Source organism: Melanerpes formicivorus, unplaced genomic scaffold (assembly GCF_026170545.1).
Source record: "Melanerpes formicivorus ecotype bairdi unplaced genomic scaffold, bMelFor1.0.p_v2 SCAF_14, whole genome shotgun sequence".
Lineage (NCBI taxonomy): Eukaryota > Metazoa > Chordata > Aves > Piciformes > Picidae > Melanerpes > Melanerpes formicivorus.
The window spans coordinates 9087235-9107602 of record NW_027142366.1 but is presented as its reverse complement, the minus strand read 5'-3'; the positions used below and the strand labels follow the sequence as shown (position 1 = coordinate 9107602).

Here is a 20368-nt window from a genome sequence, read left to right as displayed (position 1 = left end):
GAAGGGGATGGTGCTGTTCCTATGAGTTTTAAGTAGGGACTGCAGAGCTCTGCCTTTTCAGAGTGATTATGGCTCATACTCCTGCTACACTGACAGGGCTTCTGGCTGCATTTATGGATATAATAGCAATAAAGAATGTGCTGAACTACACAGCAATAACTCTTCTGGTGTCCTCAGTCCATTGATTCATGCTATGAAGACAGAGTACACACATGCAGCTGAGTTCAGATGGAATCAGCAACACCCAGATATCTGTGCAGAGGTATTGTGTTGAACAGCCAGGACAATACCAAGCTGTGAATAGGAGCTGGTGGATTGATTGACCAAAAATAATGCAGCCCACAAAATTCATTAAAAGATTGCTTTGTGCTGCTGCAGAAGTCTGATGATCTCATTAATTAGCAAGAGAAGTAAAAGATTAGCAGGTTGACTCTGTGTTGTGCTGGTGGGTGATTGAGCATAATGTGGCACCACAACAAACATGGAAAATGATTGCACCATGGTTATTCTGCTGGGATTTAGGAATGCTGCAATAGTTGAAGATTAAATTCATAATTAAGAGTATTGATTTCTTGGGTCTCTAGAAAGTGCAAGTTGAAATTGCAGTAGTGGTGAGATTCCCCTGCTCCTTGCAGAAGCAGATCTGTTTTTTTTTTGTTGCTGGCACACAGTGGTTTCAGTCTTGCCATGCTTTGAGCAGGAAGCCAGAAAGGCCAGCTTTCACCTCTCTCAGCCAGTAGTGAACAGTGTTTGGTCACAGAGCAAAATGCCACCTTTGGTTTTCGGCATAGGACAGCACAGTAAACACACTTTGATAAAAAGGCATGAAAGGTTTGCTCTGAGCTGGGTGAACGCAGCCCCTTCTGCAAAGGGTCCCTGTGGCAGCTTCTCGAAAGCAAGGCAGCAGGACAAGTTTCTATTTGCTGTAAGCTGTGGAAGTTTAAGACAAGTCCTGCTGTTTCCAGGCCAGAGCTACTGTTTCACCTGTGCCAGATGGCCAGAAAGAGGACACTCCATTCACTGTCTCTCCACTCACTCATGTATGCAAAGCTATGTCCAAGGCTAGAGCTGTGCTCTTGAGGTGTAAGTGTAGTATAATGTTCTTCACAGGTTTTGTTTTTCTTTCTATTAACATCATGGGCTTTTTGCTAAATTTTGTAAAGAACCAATCTGCATTCAGTTGTCCTTGAAAAAAAGAATTCCCTAAATGCATGAGAAGGTTCACTCCACAGGCAGTGCTCACACTCAGAGAAGCTTTGTAGGTGAGATGAGGTGCAGCTGCAGGCCCACTGAGACCACCCCAAGCACCAGGCACAGGAAGAGATGATGGGAAATCTCCTTTGCTGGCTTGGCTCTGTTTTGGAAAGGCAGGTGATGGCATGTGGAGAGATGGTGACAAGTGTTGGTGAAGGCTGAGTGTAGGGGGTGCTGCAGGGGAAGGAAGCTTTCTGTGATTCCTGTGATGCTTGACAGGGCTCTGGGAATCCTGATCTATGTGAGGATGCTCGTGGATGCAGAGGGCGTTGGACTAGATGACCTTTGGAGGTCCCTTCCAACCCAGACCATTCCATGATTCTGAGTCCTCAATACCTAGCAGGAGAAGAGGAGAAAAGTGAACAGAGGTGAAAATATTGTGAAGGTCTGTTCAGGACCAAAGGAGAGAAAGGAGATCTTGGCAGCTGCTTGTTGTTGGAGTGGAGGGTGGAGGCCACTTGAACTGGCACCCTGAGCGAGTTTTACTGTATGTGGCTAATGCCAGTGTAGTAATGGCACTGAAGTAGCTATCAACTGCAACCTTTAAATCCTTTTGGATTGCTATAACTGGTGAATGGTGTGACATTCAAGGGAAATCAACTAATGCATCCTCTGTGTCTTCTGTCCCCAGAAGGGGATGTGCAGAAGTAGCAGATCTGCTGACAGATCAAAGAAATACAACATTCTTACCTTCATGAAAATACAAGCAGCCAAAGAAGCCATAATAGTATGCAGGTGGAAAATGAGACTATAACAATTGAAACCTAGAAGAGAAGGAAGAAAATAGCATGTGGGGGGGAAAAGAGGTTAGAGTAGGAAAACAGCAGAGAGGAAAATTAAGTTGCTGCAGGAATTTGAGGAACCTGAGGAAGTGAGTTGGCATTTCAGGTGAAAATTCAGGAGGACCTTGTTCTCAGTAATTGTTGGAGAGATGATAGTGTGGGCATTGAAAGCCAAGTGAGTTTAAAATAAAAGACCCTGATTATGGCTATTTCCAACTCCCCTCCCTTTGTGTAACGTTGCAGAAAGCCACAAATTTCAGGAGAGGTATCCAAAAATGTCATGAAAACCACTAAAAACGTTGGAGTCCATTGATGCGGCATCAACCTTACACTGCAGTATTTGCTTTAGAAAGGGGAGACTAGAAATGCCTCTCTTAAAATAAAAAAAGAACTTAACTTTTAAATAGGATTTCAGGAGTCACTCTCCTCCTTGAAGAGGTGAAGACATGATGGTTGCCATTCAAATATTGGGAGACAAATCTGCTGTTACAAATAAATGCTGTCAGTGGAGATAATCCTCAGCAGCTGTTAAGAAGCAGAGTTTCACCAACTTCTCAGCAGAGCCCTGCTGATTCAAGACCAGCATCTTTTGATGAAGAGGGGGCTTCATTTCTGGTGGGGCAGGGGAGAAGTTGGCATTTCTGAATACTTTGAACAGTACTTAGAAACTTGGAGGCTATTCCTCTAAGATGCCAATGTGCATTCTCAGGGCTTGGTGCCACTTACAAGCATTTGGGTACAGCCTTGTCTAAGCTGAGGCATGCAGGAAGGGCTGTGTGGGGAAGGCTGGCATAGCTACTGCCTGTGGGGTGATGACCTTGTACAGTGCCAGAGGAGAGTGGTACAGTCTTGGCACAAGCTGGCTCCCCTCCTGAGTTCTCCTCAGAAAGTGCTTTGGAAGAAGGAGCCGAGGTAAAATGTGTGCTGCTCTCTGCACCCCTGCCCTGTGGATCTGCTCAGAGATGTCCTATGTTTTGTTTTTGAACAGGAAAAGCCAACAACAATGTACAGTGGGATGAGGACTCCGTAGAGTACATGCCAGCCAACCCAGTCAGGATCGCATTTGTCTTGGTTGTTCATGGCAGAGCTTCTCGGCAGCTCCAGCGCATGTTTAAGGCTATTTACCATAAAGACCATTTCTATTACATTCATGTTGACAAGGTAATATATCACTGGTTATAAATTGCCTGTCTCACCATCTGTCAGTCTGCCCATCCTTGTCATCTTCATCTTCTCTTTACCCCTGCTGCACAGAGTGCTTGTCACTTTTGGTCTGTCTCTTACGTGTTTGGAACCTCTTTCTTTATTTTTTGCTCTTTTCCCCCCCTTTTTCTTTCTTGTTCTCTTCTCTGTGTAGCAGCCTTCATTCCTCTTTGTATGTCTGTGAGTATCTGTCCATGTCTGTCTGTCGTACATTTAGTTAACGGTAATTGCTAAGCTGATGCAGGCTGACAGCGATGGCCCACTGGATGGAGAGCTGAGCTGAGGTGCCTTGGGCAGGTTACTGAACTTCACACTGTGAAAGGGAGGCAGTAACAGTCACCTCCTTTTTGAAAGCTCTCTGGGATCTCCTGAAGATGAATGAGCTGGTTACACTAATTAGTGATTACTGAAGTTGTAATAAAAGGAATTAGAGAGAGGTCTCTGTGCATTTCCACATTGGCATTCAGCAAAAGATTGTGCACCACAGTAGGCGAGGGTGGAGCAGTGGCAATGCTCAGTAAGTCAGGAAGTAGAATTGGTGCTTGGTGAATACAGGGAGGGACAGTTTGGGGCAGAGTAACTTGAATGTATTACTTTTTTTCTCCTGTAAAGAGATCCAATTACTTGCACCGGCAAGTGCTCCAGTTTGCCAGCCAGTACCCCAACGTGAGAGTCACTTCTTGGAGAATGGCAACTATCTGGGGAGGAGCAAGTCTGCTGTCCACCTACCTCCAGACCATGAGGGACTTAATGGAGATGAATGACTGGCCATGGGATTTCTTCATTAACCTCAGTGCTGCCGACTACCCAATCAGGTACCCTGAGTATTTTAAGAATGTCCATGTTCTGTTCCTGTAGGAAATAGGTATTGAAGGACATAAGGGATGGCATGTCCCTGCTGTATTGCAAGAAGCAGAGGTCAAAGGAGCAGTTTCTTCTGTTTTACAGCAGAAGACTTGGTGAGGCTGGCATCTGACAAACACACTTTACCCAAGGGCACAGTCACTTAGACACCTTGCTGTAGCCTGTGTGCCTTTCACTTACCTAGAAAGGACTGTGGCTGTGAGCAGACCAGCAGCACAGGTTCTACTTTTACTGGGGAAGCACAGTCAGCTCTATTCAGTTATTATTTCCAGCAAGGGGCATTTGCAAGAGAGGATGAATAAAGCAGATGGAAGTAGTGGAGCTCAGCAAATAGAGCCCAGGTATGGAGAGATCCCTACTAGGGCTCTGACCAACAAATTGCTTGGAGTCAGTTACATCTTAGAATCAATAAGGTTGGAAAAGACCTCAAAGATCATGAAGTCCAACCTGTGACCTGTTGGACTTGATGATCTTTGAGGTCTTTTCCAACCTTATTGATTTTATGATTCTATGATCTTCAGCACCATGTTGCCCAGATTTCTTTATTTGGATGGCATCAAGCAAAGAGCTTCACACCCTGCCACGTGACAAAGCTCTTGGTTTTAAGTGAAATTACATTCTTCCTGGATTTACATAACCCAGGCCTCACAGCGGTGTTCTGTAAGGTTTACTACATAATGCAAAAGGAGATAATTCATAAAAATCAGGCAAACAAACAAAGAAAAACCCCAAATAAGACCCAGACCCTTCAACTGTTTGGTTTAGGCTATGAGAATTATCAAGAAGAGGAAAAGAGGAAATTCTCCCTGTGACTTCTGTTTCCTTGCATATCAAAATGATTCGATGAAAGGGGAAGTAGCTTTTTTGGGCCATTTTCTGATGAGTGATGACAGAACATGCTTTTAGTACTCCTAGAAAATAAATAGATTAGATACTTTCACTACCTCTTGCTGATTAGATTTCTCACAAAGTGTGGGTCCCTTCCTGAAGCTGCTACTCAGAGAGAAATCCTCCCTGAAGTGAAAAAAAGGGGGAAAGCCATAAGCACATGACTTAGGAAGGATTTGGTGAGAGCTGCCAGAAGGTTTTACTGCTGGTGCCCATTTCCAACCACTGTCAGTGAAATGCAACACATGCTGAGGAGAAAAATTAACAAAGAGCACAAGAGTCACAAAGATTGCATTGGTACTGGAACCTGGGGATTTGAATACTGAAACCGTGATAGCTCACACTGCCTCTGATTTAAGGACTTTTAGCATCCAAGAGTCAAAGCCCTAAAAATGTTGATGTATTATCTTGCTTGCAATGGAGAGTGTGTAGTTTTCTGTCTCTTGAGTTTTGAGAAAAGCTAGCTTGTTATTCCCCATCATTCACTTTCCTGATGAGGAGTGCTGCCCTGCTGATAGGAGGTGGAATAATGCAAGACCATAAAGGACAGAAGTAAGTGATGGCACTCTGAGTCATGATAAATTGTAAGGGACAAATTGCTGAATCACAGAACCACAGAATTTCAGGGGCTGGAAGGGACCTCAAAAGCTCATCCAGTCCAACCCCTCTGCCAGAGCAGGATCACTGGCACCAGATTGCACAGGAATGCATCAGGTGAGTTTTGAATATCTCCGGAGAGGGAGACTCCACAACCTCCCTGGGCAGCCTGTTCCAGTACTCTGTCACCCTCACAGGGAAAAAATTTTTCCTCATATTTACTTGAGACTTCCTATCCCTCAGCTTCCACCTTTGCCCCTTGTCCTGTCATTGGGCACCAGCAAGAAGAACCTAGCTCCATCCTCTCAGCATTCACCCTTTACATATTCATAAACATTGATGAGGTCACCTCTCAGTCTCCTCTTCTCTAAGCTAAAGAGCCCTCAGCTCCTCAGTCTCTCCTTGTATGGAGGATGTTCCACTCCCTTAATCATCCTCATGGCTCTGCACTGGACTCTTTCAAGCAGCTCACTGTGTTTCTTGAACTGAGGGGTCCACAACTGGACACAGTATTCCAGATACGGCCTCACCAGTGTAGAGTAGGGGGGGGAGGAGAACCTCTCTCGACCTACTGGTCCTCCGGATGGCATTGGCCTTCGGGGCCACAAGAGCACATTGTTGGCTCCTGGTTATCCTTCCATCCACTAAGAACCCCAGGTCCCTTTCCCCTTCACTACTCTCCAGCAGGTCTGTCCCAACCTTTGCTGGTGCACGGAGTTGTTCCTTTCCAGGTGCAAGACTCTACACTTGCCCTTGTTGAACTTCATCAAATTTCTCCCTGCCCACCTCTGCGGCCTGTCCAAGTCTCACTGAATGGCAGCACAACCTTCTGGTTTGTCAGCCAGTCCACCCAGCTTTGTGTTGTCAGCAAACTCTCTGACAGTGCACTTTGAAGGTCCAGTATAGTTATAGACTAGTTCCAGTTATCCTTCTGATGTGCTGAGTCCACCTTAACTGTTGGGTAACGCTGAGGCCATGACCTGTGGCAGTCTCAACTGCTCTTAGTGCCCTGTGGAACAAGTTAAACCATGAGGCCAAGAGGGATCAGACACTCGCAGACAAGGCCATGGACAATCATGGTTGAGTAGGTTGTAGTCAGTTTGGTGTTAATGGGTTCTTTGTAATAATGCTGTGGTATCCTGCAGCCACCCAGGCTCTAAAAAGTACCATTCAGCTAGAACAATTCCAGAGCTTGTTTCTTCACTGGGGAGACATTCTTGAGGCGCTTCCCTGTTACCAGAGCCAGGCAGCAGGGCAGGCGTTGGAGAGCTCACTGCCCTGCCTGCCAAAGCCTGCAGTGCCAGAGCTGATGGAAGTGTGCTTCCTCTTCACACCATGCTCTTCCTCTAAAAGTAGAAAAGCAAAACCTTTTCCAGTGCTACAGCTTTAATGCCACTGTCTTACAAGTACAGTTAATTTGTGTGTGTGTGTCTAATATTACAGCCATAAACCCTGGAAAATGCTATCTGAATCCATTTAGTTTCCCTAGTGGAAATGTTACAAATTCCTGTTCTTTATAACCTTGAGGAGGGCAGTGCCTCTCCACATACCCCCTAGAGAGCCAGTTGTTTTCCCAGGCAATTGTAAGCGGGGTGTTTGAAGGCTTTTTTTTTTTTCCCCCTTCTTTCAGGCCTCATGCCATGATTTGTCAGCTCATGGGCTAGGGGCAGTTTACACTTCTCTCACTGGTTAGTCATATTGCCATGGTTTTTGCTAGGTTTTCCTACATAAGAACATATGAATTTGGTGGATTAATAGTTTTTATCTAGAGCTGCTTCACATTAAGCTTTCGCTTCCCATCTGCCATTCCATCTGTAACGCTGAAACCTTTACTACTTCTGGTAATAAAAGCTAATCCAGCCTTATAAGTCAGAAAAACACCTTCAATATGTGGGGTTAATACTATATGATGAAGCCTAAATCTGTCCCAGGAGCAGTCTGGTATATTCACAAGCTACACTGCAATTAATAGGAGCCCTTCATCCTTTAGAAGAGACATCCAGAAGCAGATATCAAGGATTACATAATATAAAGGTGAAGAGGGAAAAATAAGATATATTAGAACCCTTCATTTTGGGAAGCAAATCATTAAAACTGTAAAATAAACATAGGCAAGGCAGGAAAATTTAGATATCCATCTTATTCTTCCTTATGCCTTAATGTTTACTTTGTGGAGTCTGTAGATCCAGCACCTAGCACGAAGGAGGTCCTAATCCATGCACTATTAGTTGTTAGTGCAGAGTCTGGACATAAAAGTGCCTCCAACAAAAATGCTGTTTCCCTTTAGCCATGAGGCAGTGTGCCCTTTACTGGCCAGGTGAAATGATGTTGTGCATTACCCAACCTTGATTCCATCCATCTCCATTGAATATTCTCAGCAGGAAAACAAGGAATGAAAGGGGCAAAGACAAACCTCTACAAGCAGCTCTGAGTTTGGAGGTTGTGTGACTCCCCCTCCTTTTGCTCTGGGGTTGTGAATAAAAAAGGCTTCATGGCTACAGGGTTCTCAAGAAACCATCTCTCACAGTCACTGCACTCATAAAGAAGTGAAAGAAACTATCACCTTGTTTCCTTTTCCTTGATTTTATTTTGGTATGGCATTTTTTCATGATTTCAACTCTTTTGAGACCCTTTCAAAACTCTTTGGGAAAGCTATTGATGCTTTTTAACTTCCAACTTTACATGGTTATCTATTTGCATTATTTATTGCCTCTGACAAACAGCATCAGGTAGTCAACCTTATGTTCAGGGACTGAAATTTCACTCCCAACAAGGTGAACTATGGTAGAGCATCTATTGGTGCTGAATGTTTAATGTGCACTGCAGGAGTCTTTGGATAATGTGGCAGGTGAAGTGTTGCACCACTTAAATTGAGAAGTTTAATGAGTTCGTTTAACAGTGAATGGTGTGTCAGTGCTTGCCTGGCCACTAAGATGTATAGAGAATAAACATAATGAAGCATTTGAACTGTGTATAATTTACAGTAAATCACAGAGCCTCAGTCACCAAATCTAATTGCCAGCTAATGCTTGGTCTTTAACGAAGGTCAAGCAAAATTATTAATAGAGTGCTCCAGAACAGTAAGAAAATAAGAGTGGCTTATTGATGGAGCCAGGAATGAGTGCCTTTTCAATTATGAGCAACCAGGTATTAACAAAGGAACTGGACAGGAACCCAGTAAAACTGCTCATGGTTGGCACTATTATAGAGTAAAGGTTCATAGCCATACTTCCCATGAAAGCCTGTGCCAGGAAGGTTCTGTCAAATGAGACACATTCCAAAGAGGTTTTGGTCTGGGACTTGAATGTAATGTGTGTCATAATGCAAAAGGCACCTGGGGAGGGGTGGCTACAGGGTGTAAGTGGGATAATCTGACTGGGACTGGTCCTTTAAACAGGTGGCAGTTTGGTGTCGCCTTTGTCAGTCAGAATCATAGCTGGAAATAGAGAAAAATGAGCTAACGAAGAACTATTGACTGACCTACTCTTGTTTCATTCTGTTGTCCTCTGATGGTCAAGGTAACATTGTTAATGCTAAATAGAAATACTCATCTAAAGATTTAAATGCTTCCTTAGAAATTTGAGGGATGCCCTCTGAATTGGATAAACCTTTTTCTCAGGTGGATGTTCCCAGCCCAATCAGCCAGCAGCAAACTGGCACTCTGGCTCTCAGCGCTGTGTTGCCTCCAGCAGACCTGCACTCCTGACTCTTTAGGAGAGTTGTTAGCAAAGACAAACACTCAAAATCAACAGCTTGATTTGAACTCCTGCCAAGTCTGAGTGTGGTAGACAGTCTAGTGGTGATAAGCTGTGCTTTCACTCATCTGTCGTCTTCACAGCTTTCATCTCTAATATCTGACGCGGCTAGATCCTGCACTGGGGCTATACCAGGGCTGCTGCCTTTGGGTGTCAGAAAAGGAAACTGAAGACAAAAGGGCTGTGAGGAAAATCTAAAAGCTTTCTTCTCTGCAAGCAGCCAGGTGAAATTTAGTTAATATGAAACCAGAGTTTTTACTTCTGATTGAGGTCTCTGGGCAGTAGTGTTTGCAAAAAGTGAAACAATGGGAGTGGAAGGAATAGGTCTTCAGGTTTTCCTTCTGGTGGCAAGTAGAAATAATGACAAGCCACAGGTTTTAGAACGAGCTTCAACCTTTGGGAGAGTGCTTCAGCACTTTTTCAAGTTATTTTGCAGGTGCAAAACTACCTGGGAAAACAGCAATATTCTTGTTTCAGCCACTGGCCCAGATTCATCCCCTAAAAATCACAGGTGACTGCCACGACTACCACTCGGTATAACAAACTACATCAGGATGATTTTTCTGTCAAATTTACCATGACTTGCCAAGGTGAAATCCAAATGACAGAACCTTTGAGGCAGATGAAACAAAGTGAGTGAATAGAGTTTACAGGGAGTGAGTAAACCAGACTGGAGCTGTCAGTCTGCTTTGCAAAACCTCCCAGCTTTGGAGTGCAAGGTTTGAAATACAATACTGGAGGTGCAGGAAAATCCCTTCTCAGAACTGAAAGAACTTGGCTTTCACACACACTGCATTAGCTCTGTGAGAAATGTCTGAGGCACAGTCGTGCCCTCTTGATGATTATGAACTTAGAAATCCCGAAGCCAGCTGGGCTGATGGAAAATAGGGTCACCAAACCATTGGCTCACAAGGCAGTTCTGCTTGCTTTGACTTATCAATTTGACCTGATTTAATTTAACCATTGTCTCATTGAGGTTCAGATTTCAGAGCTGAATCTTACAGCTGAATCTTCCTGGCAGTATGTAGGGTGGTGGTGGACATGACAGCCTGTACTGAGGATACTGACTTTCCTTACACCCCATACAGAAACTTGCTGCAATGCTGCTCTGAAATGCACACCTTGCCACTGGGATGCTGTACCAGGCACTAGGCAAATAGTAGAGCATTCTTTAAGGTGCCCTTTTGAATGTTCTCCTGAGCTGAAGCCCTGGTATATCCTATCTGTACATCAAAGTGGGAGTGCAGTGTAGGTAGTTTTTGCAATACAACATCTGTTAAGATGCCAGTGCCTGAGGTTTTATCTCAGTACTGTCACTGACGTTGTACGTGGTTTTGTTTGCTCGGAGTATCTTTATCTAGCAAGCCAGACGTCAATCTACTCTTAATGCTTCACAGGGAATCCGTTTTTCCTGTCCAAAAAGGAACTTTATCAGTGTTTTTCTTGAATCTGCATTCCCCAAGAATTTCAGATGTGTGTGCTTCCTCCATAAATCGCTTGAATAACCTTTCCTCCTCCTCCTCCCTCACTTGCCCTCACATTCGGTTGAGATTTATATATATTTTGAAGGTTATCTTTCTGGGTTACTATCACATTTTTCTGTTTCACTGTTAAATTACCAGTGGGTGGCAAAGCAGAGGTTCTGCACGTGGTCACAAATGGGTGGAGTGAAATATTGACATTATTGTGACTTCAAAATGCTGCTTAGATCTGAGGTTAGAATAGTTTCTTCAACCTGGCAGTTGTTAGTGATGGGCAACCCACCCTTTCTCTGTGCAGCCACAGGAGCTGAGCTTACTCTTTCTCCACATCCCCTTCTGGGTTTAATGCTATAAAGCAGCTTTTGCTTTTGGAGAACTGTGACATCTGCAGCTCTTAATAACTGTTTTGGATATTTAGTGCTTCTGAAACATTCTCCATGGCAGCCTCAGTCTGGCAACAGAAATAAATGCACCCCAAACTGGAGACTGGTTTGGCTATCCAGGCATCCCCACAGTGCATGCAGATTAAAGATGCATCAATAAAGCACATTTTTAGACTGGCAGTGTTACTCAAAGTACCCTTGTACTTGGCAGCATGTTATCTTGTTGATTACTGTGCTAAACATTCAGCCCTTCATCTCTTCCTATGTGAACTGAAGCATCTGAGCCAGCGTCTGAGGCCACTCAGAGGACCGCCTGGCAGATGAAAGCCCCAGATGCCAGGCTTTGCAGTTTGATGGGCATTGCAGCATCTGAGTGCTTGCTGGGCTGCCTGGCTGGTATCCTCCTCTCTTCTGTCCTGGCTCCGGGGCTGCTCACAGGGAGGCTGTCCAGAGGAGAGCCAAAGGGTTTTCATCTCTTCACCATTTGCTTTCTGGATGCAATTTATTTTTTACTTATTTATGAATGAGCAGAAAGTCGAAAAGAGTTAATTGGGAGCCATTCAGGCTGATCTATAAACAATAGCAGTGTAAATGTTGTGATAATGTGCACCATTGGATCCTAAGCAACACGGTTACATCTCTTGTCTTCAAGACGCTAAGATAGTGTCTAGAATAGTATTATTGTAAGGGCAGCTGATGTGTTGGGGCTGGGGAAAGCACTGAGCAGTATGAGGGATCTTGGCAGCTCAACGATTTCTCCTTCACAGCTCCGAGCTATATTTGAAACCTGCTTTTCATATGCAACTGTTTGTGGACAAATGGTCACAGGTGATGAAGGCAAAGGAAAGGGTCCTTTGTGGAGGATGGCTCTTGTACTTTAAATCCACAGCCAGCAAAATTCCTCTCTTGCTTGCTATCCTATGCTGGCAAGCCCTTCCTATGGTGCTCAGTCCATTCCTGGGCAAGAAGCCCAGTGAGATCTGGGGGTGTAGTGGGACGTTGGTCATTAGAGAAGTCCCAGGTGTCCTCTCCTGCAGTTTTACTTCAAATGGCTTTTACTCTGTGGATTTAATTGTGAAGTGGGCAACAGAAGCTGCAGGGAAACAGGTCCTTGTGCTGTTTCTCTGGGTCTTACGAGTACAAACTCTCTTCAGGTGCATTTTAGGTCGGTTGGTTGTTGGTTGTGTGTGTTTGTTTGTTTGTTTTAGTAAATTGGTTACCAAATTCAAAGAGATAAAACTACTTGAAAGAGGAAAAGGTTCCTGTTCTGGCACTGTATTTTAAACACGCTCTCCCTTTGTGGCCTTGCTGAATTCTCACAGGAAATTAAAAATCTGTTGAAATTGCCATTAAGACACTTCTTTGTTCAGTTTTCAGGATGCCACTTACCATAAAACAGCTGCAAAAATAGTATCTGGTGGCAGTTCAAAGTGAAGATGAAACAATCGTGTGCTATTATACCTCCCCTTGTCACTCTTAAGTAGTTGCAAACCAAGAGGACATTAAAGGGTGAGCAAAACTGTTGTTATGATTCAGTCTTTCATCGGTGATACTGAAATAGAAAGGAGAGGAACCAGGTGAGGTCTTTTCCTCCAAAACAGGGCTAAAAATGTAAGAGTTTAGTGGTGTTTGGTGTTAAAGATTTTGTAGGCAATTCATACATAAATTCTGATCTTGTCTTGTTATTAAATAATGTACATTAACCTTTGTTGTTGTTGTTCAGGATAACTGCACCTGAATGAGCCAAAGGGCTGATTTGAAAGAAAAACTATGCAACCAAATGAACAGATTTAGTTTTCTAAGCACTTCTGTGTAAATAAAATGCAGTAGTAACCCACTGTGATTGCAGAGCAAGGGTGTCACAAGTGTAGGCCCAACTGCCTCTTCCCTTTTTTCTGATCCAGTGGAAACTCATTTTTCCCCAGCATCATGGTGCAAGGGAAGAGCCAGCTGGACATGAACTACCTTCCTCCCTGGGCTTTGTGGAGAGCACTGATGGGAAGTGCTGTGTTAACTTGTGCAGAGTTTCCTGCATTGCTTTGTCTGCCTGCTGCTGTCACTCGGTGAAGTCTGCAAGACCTTGCTGTGTGTTGATGCTCCAGTCTTTAGGCTTCAGGAGCTATTGAATGGAGGAAGGTGGCTGCAGGACAGAGGTGGGAAGCACAAGCCTGAGGTCTTTCAGTGTGCCTTCTTGCATGGGATTTGCTTAAGAGGCTCCTTTGCCTTCTTTCCCTTCTGCAGGAAACAAACCCCACTTCATCAGTCTATAAATGCTACAGAGGAAGCCTGGCTCAGCTCTCACATCTCTGTATACCAAAAGCAGTATCTCTGTGCAGCCTCAGTCCTGCAGAGCTTGGGTGCATCAGGAAAGAGTAGGGCACCTCTCTGCATGCTTTGTCCTTTGGGATGTGCTGCAGAATGTAGCTCTTTTTTTATGGTCTTGATTAATGCCAACCAGTGTGCACTACAGATCTTGAGATGCTGGGGAAGCTTTTACCTGACAGTGCAGAAATTCAAGACCTACATTTTGCTGTATAATCCCAGGCAGAATTAGTGGCTAGTTAGCTTTTACAGTTGCACCTTATTACAGCTGAATGCTGTGTTTCTGTTCCTCCTGCACAGCACTGTTAGTCATAATGCATTCACATGAGACTTGTAAATCTCTCTCTCTCTGAATAGTGGTGCTGTATCCTACTGTCAATGTTTGTGACACTACTGCTGGAGTTCCAGGCTGATCAGAGGAGATGGGGCCCTAAGAGGTTAATTGAAGCACACATTCACTGTGGCACCATTTAATTATATCCATCATTCAGCATTACTTGATGAACCAGCTGTAGACATCAGTATCTCTAACCTTTTGTCAGAATAATTGCACTCTTTTTGCCACATTAGAAACTGCTTTGGGGCCAGATGTTTTCCAAACACAGACTGATCTCTGTTTAGAAGTTTGCTGCTCCAAAGTAATTTCTAGAAAGTAATATTGCAACAGTGCATTCTTGGGGCAGCTGCAGACTCAAGTGTCTATGAATCCAAACTGAGCCTTGAGCTGCACCAAGGGAGGTTTAGGCTGGATGTTAGGATGAAGTTCTTCATAGAAAGAGTGATTGGCCATTGGAATGGGCTGCCCAGGGAGGTGGTGGAGTCACCATCACTGGAGGTGTTTAGGAAGAGATTGGATGGGGTGCTTGGTGCCATGGTTTAGTTGATTAGATGATGTTGGATGATAGGTTGGACTCAATGATCTCAAAGGTCTTTTCCAACCTGGTCCATTCCATTCCATTCCATTCCATTCCATTCCATTCCATTCCATTCCATTCCATTCCATTCCATTCCATTCCATTCCATTCCATTACATTATGGTTTTAAATAATTGGGGCAGCTTTGGAGGATGTTGTAGCACTGACTCAGATCATTGTATTCTAAAGATGGGATGTGCCACACCAGTCAAGTGCGAGGCAGCTTCCAGATGGTTTCTGTGGCAAGGGCTTGCAGAAACCAGAGCTATGCGTGCTCTGTGAGAGTTTGTCATTGCCAAACCTTTGTGTAGATTGTGTTCTGTAGGTACTGAAATGTTTCCACAGGGCTCAAGTCATGTTGCTGGTGAAGGCTGAAACACTCTGGTGTTTCCTCTGCACATGAAACTGGTATGTGTAGTGCATCAAGAGATACCAATGCTGAGTATCATCACAAAGTGCCTGAAGGGCCTCCAGAATTGTGAACCACTGCAACACAGGAGGGGAGAAGCAAGCCAGGACATTGCCCCAGATGACCTCTTGTCCACTAGGCAGTAGGGCTTGACAGGGTCAGGAGATGATCTGGTGACAGCCAGCATAACATAAACTCACTTGTCTTTATTACAGCCTCGAGTGGAAGTGAACCACTGGTTCTGTTCTGATCTCTCAAGTATGACTGTATTGGTTTCACCTGTGTTGAGCACAGCAATGGGTGGGGAAAGCAGCTTCCTACCCTCTCGGTTTTCTTCTTGCCAGCCCCAGTTGTATCAGTTAGTCTACCTATATGCTCTATTCGTAGTTTTCTTCTCAGACCTCCTCTCTGCCACATGTTTGTGCTCTTCATCCCAGTTTACTCCAAAGCAGTCCCAGTGAAGAATAGGGCAGGTCATCAGCTGGTAGAGATTGTCAAAATAAGGATATTGCTCACCCCAAATAAAGGTAACAAAAGGTGACCTTCTGTTGTTAAAACCAATTAAGTTTCCTTCCATCAACTCTCACTTCATTATCCTTTTCACCCCCCAGGCCCTGTTCTTCCCTCTTTTCAGACTTGGTGCAGAATTAATGTTAAATCCCATTAGCTTGACCCTGTTCTTCCCATTTTGCCTTCTGGCCCTTTGAACCAACAGGCTCTGACAGGTTGATTCAGCAGCTCAGGGATCAAAGGGAGTAGCAAGCCCAGGAGGAGCTTTGGGCAGGGCCTGCTTTAGTCACTTCACTTCTAAAAGAGGTTTGTGAAAGGGCCTTGGCATTAGGGTCCCACAGGAGGAGAAAGGGTTGTCAGCTGCATCTGTGGCACAGAGAGCACTGTGTGGCCCCTCTGCTAGTGGGGTCCCATCACTTATTTCTTGGTATGGTTCCATTCAGGCAATTGAAGCTCATCTTGGGATGCATATTCCCTCTTGTCTTCTCCTTGGAAAATGTGAGATGGGAAAAAAAATGTTATTCACCCAGACTGGTCTTTCTCACAGCATCAGAAGGACCATCTGCTCGCAGAGCAGTTAGAGACTCTGTTGGCCACTTTCTGTCTAGGTTTATGCTGCAGCTTAAACAGGGAGGTGGCAAGACCCAGTACTGATAGTAGTGACTCAGCTTTGCACTGTGGCCTCGCAGGGCTTTCCTGCTTGCTTTGCCAGCAGTGGGAAGTTGGTCTTAGCTTTCCTTCTGCTTGCAAGCTTAGCATAGACACTTTACATTTCTTTATTGACTTGAAGGACTGGGTAAGCACTGTGGTGTGTGGCAGCAGAAAATGGTTGGTGAGCCTTGCAGAAGACACTGCACCTTAGCATCTGGGAGCAGGCCTGCCATGCTTTCCCTTGGGTGGAGCTGGGAGGTGGCCCTGCAAAGAGGGGCTGTGGTGGGGTGGCTCCAGCAGTGAGCCAAGTGTGCAGGGAGGAACGTTTTGACTCCAGTCTTGCAGTGAGTTGCACTTTGGTGTTTTGCCAGGCATGTGCTGATTTTGAAAGCGATATGGGGAAGATGTGATTGAAGGGCTGTCATTTCCTGATATGACACGTGGGTGATGGGGGGAGGGATGACAGTGTGAATCACAGCACACACAGTCAGAGCAAAAGCAAGTTACATTTCAGAAACTGAGAAATGCCCAAAATGTAACATTTAATCTGGAGAAGTGGCTCCTGTATCCAGAAAACCAAAGATTTCTCATGAGTCTTAAGTTGCAAGACTGCTGCAGCTGATTTGGGAACACACAGCCCGTAATGCTGGGCTTCAAATCCAAGGTGGATCTGCTGAGTAGATCCATGCCTGGCATGCAACCTGGCCTAGCCTGTTACCTGTCAGCATGTCACCCTCACATTGCCCTTCTGCATGGGATGATGAAGAGCCTAGCCCTGGGGTGAGATGTCTCAGGAGGGGAATGCTGTGCAGGCAGGACAGTGGAGTTGCACCCCTGACTGACGGACTCCGTGGTCTGCAGCCGAAGTTAGAATCATAGAATCAGTCAGGGTTGGAAGGGACCACAAGGATCATCTAGTTCCAACCCCCCTGCCATGGGCAGGGACACCCCACACTAGATCAGGCTGGCCAGAGCCTCATCCAGCCTGCTCTTAAACACTTCCAGGGATGGGGCCTCAACCACCTCCCTGGACAACCCATTCCAGGGCTTCACCACTGTCACAGTGAAGAACTTCCTCCTCACCTCCAGCCTGAATCTTCCCACCTCCAGCTTCATTCCATTCCCCCTAGTCCTATCACTACCTGATAGCCTAAGAAGTCCCTCCCCAGCCTTTGTGTAGGCCCCCTTCAGATACTGGAAGGCCACAATGAGGTCACCTCGGAGCCTTCTCTTCTGCAGACTGAACAGCCCCAACTCCTTCAGTCTGTCCTCACAGGAGAGGTGCTCCAGCCCTCTGATCATCCTCGTGGCCCTTCTCTGGACACGTTCCAGCACCTCCATATCCCTCTTGTAATAGGGGTTCCAGAACTGGACACAGTACTCCAGGTGGGGTCTCACCAGAGCTGAGCGGAGGGGCAGAATCTGATTGGCTTTCTGGGCTGCAAGTGCACACTGAGAGCTCATGTTGAGCTTCTCCTCCACCAGCACCCCCAAGTCTCTCTCCTCAGGGCTACTTTCCAGCCAGTCACTGCCCAGCCTGTATTTGTGCCTGGGATTGCTTCCACCCAGATGCAGGACCCAGATGCACTTGGTCTGCAATAAAAGTTCTACAACAGTGAGCAGGGTGGAGAAGGCAGCAGTGTTAATACTGCTTGTGAATAAGTTTACTTCACATAAAACATTCTCAAGGTCTCTTTCTTCCCACTTCCTCAAAGGAAAGTGAACATCTTTTCATTGTAATTACTCAATGAGCAAATAATTTTTCTTATCACCTGGCACAAATGAAATTTCAGCTGGCTTCAGGAATGTATAAATTAGATCAAGTGAATGATTGCTTTAAAACTATGCTCATGTTTAATTTCAATTTCTTCTGTTTTACTCCAAACTCTTGGTAATTTGGGGACAATGGGGGGAAAAAAATTAATGCATACAAAATAGGCTGTGGAAAACATACATGGTAAAAACAAACAAAAAGATCCTATTCAGCCTAATATCTAGATTAGGGTTGGTTTGTTTTTTTTCCCTTTTAACCCAAAGTGTCACTCATTTGAGTGATGGAGTTGATCATTTCTGCAGCTCACTCCACTTGCTTATTTAATCAGTGATTATTGTTTTCATCCAAATGGGATGGATGGTGTAGGCAGCCGAGGTTCTGCATGAATATGCAACGACAGGCAAACACTGACAAAATGCAAAGCAGGGAGCATCATCCTGTGCTAAATAAAATCCCACTGCTTTGATAAACCTAAAAATCTATCATGTTTAGTTTGAATTATTAAACATCCTTGGGTATTAGCAGCTGGTTAGGCAAGTATTTCACTGCTGGGTTTGAGATACTTTTCAGCAAGGATATGAAGTGGGCTCAGTTCTTTATGTGAGGTAGGTTTGTCTAGTCTGTCTTAACTCTTTGTATCATTGCATCACTGGAGGTGTTTAGGAGGAGACTTGATGAGGTGGTTGGTGCCATGGTTTAGTTGATTAGATGGAGTTGGATGATGGGTTGTGCACGATGATCTTGAAGGTCTCTTCCAACCTCCTATCCTATCCTATCCTATCCTATCCTATCCTATCCTATCCTATCCTATCCTATCCTATCCTATCCTATCCTATCCTATCCTATCCTATCCTATCCTATCCTATCCTATCCTATCCTATCCTATCCTATCCTATCCTATCCTATTCTTACAGATGATACCCTAGCACTTGCAAGGAGATGACTTCTGTTTTGAACCATCAGGAGTTTGCATGTTAGCTTGTTAAATGTGGTAGTTTTCTGTATTGCCCTCTGCACTGATATAGTTGGTTGGTGGTAGAATGTCTGGCTGTCGTAATAAGAGTAAAGAAAACTTTGTGAAAAGTAACTTCTCAGGGCAAATGCATTGCAGAAGTTGTTAGAAGTCATGTAGTGACTGGTAGCAGTTACATTTTCTGCCACTCCAAGACATTAATGAATGGCCCGTTGTGGGAAAAAAGCAGTTGCTCAGGAACTTTCCTATGGAGAATTACCTGCTATGAAACATGTAAGCAAGGAAAAACAGAGCAGTTCTCAGAGTGATAGGAAGGCAGTGCTAATTTTCATCTACTAACATGCTGACAGCCTATCTTAACAGCCTCACCAGTCTAGCCTCTAAGCTGGGAAACACAACCAAACTCAGGCTAGGATTTCCCATAACCCATACCACGAACACAGAGGCAGGTTTACAGTGTGGCTTACCCTAGTGTGAACTGAGTACACTACACTGCCCTAGGGACATTACAGATGCAAAAGCAGAATGGAATCAAGTCTTTTGCATAGGTCTTTATCAGCTGCAAAGAGGATAGAAGTTTGGAGGTTTTTTCTTGTCACTAACTAAAGGAATTAGAAGAGGGAGGTTGTCTCACTGTTGAGGATACTAAGAATGTTACTATTTTAAGGAACAAAACAATGATTGCCTATACTGATTTCATTCAACATGCACCGGGTAAAGAATGGCCAAAAGTGTGTTTCCCAACATTTCTGTCAGGCCACAAGTTTGGTTTTTTTTCTAGTAACCCAGGCAACCAGCACCAGAACAAGGGGACACAGTCTCAAGCTGCGCCAGGGGAGGTTTAGACTCAAGGTGAGGAGGAAGTTCTTCACCGAGCGAGTAATTCGTCATTGGAATGTGCTGCCCAGGGAGGTGGTGGAGTCACCGTCCCTGGAGGCGTTCAAGAGGAGATTGGACGTGGCACTTGGTGCCATGGTCTAGTCATGGGGTCTGTGTTGATAGGTTGGACTCGATGATCCTTGAGGTCTCTTCCAACCTTGGTTATACTGTGATAGTAAGAGAAAACCTTTATTGTCATAAAGGTTACTAAATAGGAACACACTGAAAAGAGAGAAAATAACCCCCAAGACGTTGCATATTTATATTTTTTCCTTGCAGGGTTAAAATTAAGTAAATAGCATCAATAAATTTAGCCATTCTGGGCATGAATCCTCTTTAAACATGCACCTCCGTGTAAATAACAGTGTGGCTTAAAGCTGTGTAGCTGACCTGTTGGGGTTATGCTGTTGTTCCTGCTCACTGTCAATCAAGATGATTGTTTACGTCAACACTCAACTTCCTCATGGATGGGAATGTAAAATGTGATAGACCTTTGACAGCAGAGTATTAAAATACCCTTTCCACCCTGAATTTTAAGCAGATACATGTGTTCTTTAGCTTCACACCCTGCATTCAATCACTTCACCCAGGCTTAGTGGGGAAAGGTTCAAAATGTTCAGACTTTGGACTCATAGATGTCATTCACCTAACTGGAGCAGTTTTATCATGAAAATCACAGTTCTTTCCATTTATCCTAACCACAGCTGCCTTGGAAAGTTGCTGACTAAA

General features: G+C 44.6%; 1 protein-coding gene across 1 annotated transcript in view; it reads left to right on the top strand.

Moving 5' to 3' along the window:
- Nucleotides 1–20368, top strand: part of XYLT1 (xylosyltransferase 1) — a 184325-nt gene that overhangs the window by 112810 nt on the left and 51147 nt on the right. The window contains exons 3-4 of the mRNA XM_068146850.1: nucleotides 3025–3197; nucleotides 3852–4054. Coding sequence (XP_068002951.1) covers nucleotides 3025–3197; nucleotides 3852–4054 — 376 coding nt within the window. The remainder of the gene's footprint in view (nucleotides 1–3024; nucleotides 3198–3851; nucleotides 4055–20368) is intronic.